This window comes from Didymella exigua, assembly GCF_010094145.1.
Source record: "Didymella exigua CBS 183.55 unplaced genomic scaffold M421scaffold_33, whole genome shotgun sequence".
NCBI classification, from domain to species: Eukaryota; Fungi; Ascomycota; class Dothideomycetes; order Pleosporales; family Didymellaceae; genus Didymella; species Didymella exigua.
Genome location: NW_022984807.1, coordinates 124,143 through 128,198, shown reverse-complemented (window position 1 = coordinate 128,198; position 4,056 = coordinate 124,143). Strand labels below are relative to the sequence as shown.

Here is a 4,056-nt window from a genome sequence, read left to right as displayed (position 1 = left end):
AGAGCATCTGCGCTGCTAGGTATGCAACCCCACCTTTCATTATCTACAAAGGACGCGTCTATATCTCTGCCTAGTATAAGGAGACAGATATACCCTACAATTAGAAGCTCTTAGTCTCTAAGAATAGTTAGAAAAACAATATACTTAGCCTTAAGTAGTTAAAGCACTTTAACACACATACAAAGACGCGTTAGGTAGGAGTGTACAGGTTGCTTATCTTAGACAGCTATAAGAGCTATCTTAACTAGGAGTTTAAGGACTATTAACGTACCCCACGGGCGAGTCGGACACACGGGCGAGTCGGACACACGGGCGAGTCGGACACTTTTGCCAAGACCCTACCAAACCTCACCCTATTATGGCCCAAAACACCACACTCTAGCGCTACAAGGTGCAGTACAGCTTAGAATATTATTTAGAGTCTACTTCTGTATTATTCTTGCATATTTGCGCGTTGTGCCTAGTCTAATTACACTATCTACAGTGTTATTAGGAGGGCTTACCTACTTTAGCGCGCACCTGCTTCTTTAACTTCTTTCTATTACTACGTGCCCTAAACTCCTTTAGAGCTACTATCTGCTACCCTTCCTTAACTGTAAGGGTCCCTTCCTTCTAGATTTGCTTTCTTTTGCGCGATTTACGTTCTGTGGCAGCTGCTAGAGCTGTGTGAAGCTCAGCGTTCCCCTATTGCGCTAAAACTAGCTTGTGCGATAGAATCGCTACCCCCTTTGCGTAGTGCTCAAGCGCGGTCAGCACAGAATTAGGTGAGCTATCCTGCTGCTTCTTATACTTCTCTTAAATTAGAATTAATTGCGACTAAAGTTCTAGGGTATTGCTAGGGGTTTACAACTACTAGGGCTTATTATTATTAGGGAGTTATAGTAATAGAGTGCGCAGCTTCACATTAAGCCCTATTATAACCTATTCTAGGTTAAAAGGGACTAGTCTAGCGCCTTAGAACCCTCCTTAGATATTACTTAAGGTAAATACAGCATTATAGGCTGCTTTAAAGTATAGTAGGAACTTAAGCTTTATAATATAGTTAATCTAGTTGTATATAAGGTCTTTAGCTTAGCGCCTATACACCTTCTTTAGAGGGGTAAAACAGCCTATATTAAGTAGCTGTAGGAGATGTAATAAGTGCAGAGGCATATATATAGTAATAATCTTGTTATCCTTCTAGTATTCCTAGAAATCTAGTAAGTTATAGCTCTTATAACTATTAATAACTAGTAGATAGTAGCTACTAATAGTACACTCCTTTGCATACGTGTTAAAGTGCTTTAACTAGGTAAGACTAAGTTTATTAGTAGTCTAGCTATTCTTAGAGACCCTAATAACCTAATTATAGGGTAGATTATCCTCTTTATACTAGTTTAAGAGGTAGTTATAGCCCTAGAAGATAATAAAGGGCAGAATAGCCTACCCTTTAGCATTAATGCCCTTAATAACTATTATCTACTCCTAATTGCCTAGCTAGACCTGCTTTAGCTGTCCTTGTCTCTCTAAAGCTATAACAACTACTCTAGTAGATATCTAGCCTATTATAAAGCCTGTCTTATTAAAGTTGTACGTGTTGTTATCCTAGATGCTATACTTAGCTTTAATATTAGCTACTAGGCTAAACTAGCCCTAGATTATCTTAGGATCCTTGCAGAGGGCTCTCTTGTAGTCATACTTGCAATTAAACTTTTCTTTAAGCTCTAGTTAGCGCTTAACAAATGTACTAGGCCAGTTTAGGCCAACATGGCCTAGACTGCGCTCAGCGCGCAAAGAATTGGCTATATCAGCTACAGCTGCTAGCTGAGGGGAAAATCCTCGCGCGTCTAGCTCAAGTATATAATTAACAATCACCTGCTCCTTAGTATTAGTTAGGCTCTGTAATTTAGGCATAGAATTAACTTGTGAAGGTTGTCTAGCGCGTCAGTCGCTTAGTGTCTGTAGGGGAGCTCTATAGATAGCTGCAGCGCGCTGTAGAGAGAGAGTCGCGTCTTGTTTAAGAGCTTGAAGCGCAAGCTGTATCTAAGCTTCTTTTAACGCGTCTGACTGGCGTTTGTGGAGAGGCATTGGTGTAGTAAGGGTGTTTTGGTAGGGTCTTGGCAAAAGTGTCCGACTCGCCCGTGTGTCCGACTCGCCCGTGTGTCCGACTTGCCCGTGGGGTTGGTTGGTTGGTATTCATTTTACGTCTAGATAATAGGGATGAAGTCCACTATCTTGCCTCCCGAAGGGCATATACGACGTGCTAAGCTATAGGATTACAGTGCTAACACACTAACCTAAACTATCACCGAGTGTCCCACATCACCAAGTGTCCCAAAACTTGCCAAGCCCTCTACCTACTCTCTCTCTCTAACATGCCTCAACTACCAAACGCGTTATTACTTAAACATGAAGGGAGGCTTCAGCTTGCTATTGAAGCCTTGAAATCTAGACAATTCTAAAGCCACCAGGCTACTGCAGAGGCATTTAATGTTAATCGCCGTACACTCTCTTGTTGCGTCTAAGGACTCACATTTTGCGCAGAAGCTGCCCCTAACTGCCAGAAGCTCACTGTGACTGAACAGCAGATAATCATCCAATACATACTCGACCTTGACTTGCGAGGATTTGCGCCCCAGCTGTGCGAGGTGGCAGATATAGCTAATAAACTGCTAGCTGTACGCGGTGGCAAGCCTATTAGCAAGTGCTAGGCTGATCGCTTTGTAACGCGCTTGCCTGAGCTTAAAATGGCCTTTAATTAAGCAAAGGATAGGCAGAGAATACTCTAGGAGGATCTAGAGATAATTAGCGCGTGGTTTAAGCTAGTAGAGGAGACTAAAGCTAAGTATAGCGTCTATAATAACAATGTGCACAACTTTACTAAGACTAGCTTCTAGATAGGCGTGATTAGCTCTATAAAGGTCGTCACAGGTGCAGAGAGACGCGCCCAACCTGCGCTTGTTCAGCCAGGCGATCGCAAGTAGGTTACAGTTATCCAGAGCATCTGCGCTGCTAGGTACGCGACCCTGCCCTTCATCATCTACAAGGGACGCGTCCACATCTCTGCCTAGTACAAGGAGGCTTCAATACTGCGTAATTAGAAGCTCTTAGTCTCTAAGAACAGCTAGACAAACAACACACTTAGTCTAGAGTAGTTAAAGCACTTTAACGCGCATATAAAGACGCGCCAGGTAGGGGGGTACTAGCTGCTTATTTTAGATGGCTATAAGAGCTACCTTAACTAGCATTTTAAGGACTACTGCCTTGAACACAAGATCCTAACCCTCTGTATGCCCCCCCATTCATTGCACATCCTCCAGCTGCTTGATGTGGTCTGCTTCTCGCTGCTAAAGCGCAGGTACTCCCAGCGTGTTAGAGACTTGGCACGCCAACGCGTCTTCTATATTAACAAAGAAGGCTTCCTCCCTGCCTTTAAGGACGCATTTTTTAATATATTTATAGAGCAGAACTATTAAAAGGCTTTTAAGGCAGCAGGGCTAGTCCTAATTAACGCGCAGGTTGTATTAGATTACCTTAAAGTGCAGCTACATACCCTGCTAGAACCCCTCCTCCTAGAGACGCTATAGCAGTCAAAGACTCTAAGCAATACCTATAAGTTTAGATCTTAATTAAAGCTTATACGCGATTCCTTTACTCGCTTGCCTGTTATAGCTTAGGCTAGTTTCTCCTAGCTTATAAAAGGTGGTGAGCTGATGCTGCATGAAAATGCGCTTTAACGTGCTCAGATCTATAAGCTTGAAGAGCAATTAGCAGAGATGACCAAGCGAAAATCGCGTAAGCGCAAGCGGATTCAGCAGGGTGGTACTATGGAGTATGGGACTGCTGCAGCGCAGGTAGCTGCTGAGGCATCTATAGCGCCTCAGCGATCCAAGAAGGCTTAACGTACTCTATCACCGAGCCGGTCATATCACCAAACCGGTCACTTAAAATCCCACCAAAAAACACAGAAACCATACCCCTGCATCTTAATAACTACTTAATAGAATCTTCTAAAAACTTTAGAATAGAGCTGCATCTATACTAATAAAACTATTTAAAAGTCTTAGACTAATAGCT

At 42.8% G+C, this 4,056-nt stretch overlaps 1 protein-coding gene across 1 annotated transcript; it reads left to right on the top strand.

Annotated features, from left to right (window-relative positions):
• Positions 1–2,894: 2,894 nt before the first annotated feature.
• On the top strand, positions 2,895–3,433 carry M421DRAFT_400906 (uncharacterized protein; the record flags this gene model as incomplete). The annotated part of the gene is made up of 2 exons (XM_033590210.1): positions 2,895–3,072; positions 3,108–3,433. A coding segment is annotated over exon 2 (164 nt), but the record flags the coding sequence as incomplete, so codon positions are not given.
• Between the last annotated feature and the right edge of the window lie 623 nt (positions 3,434–4,056).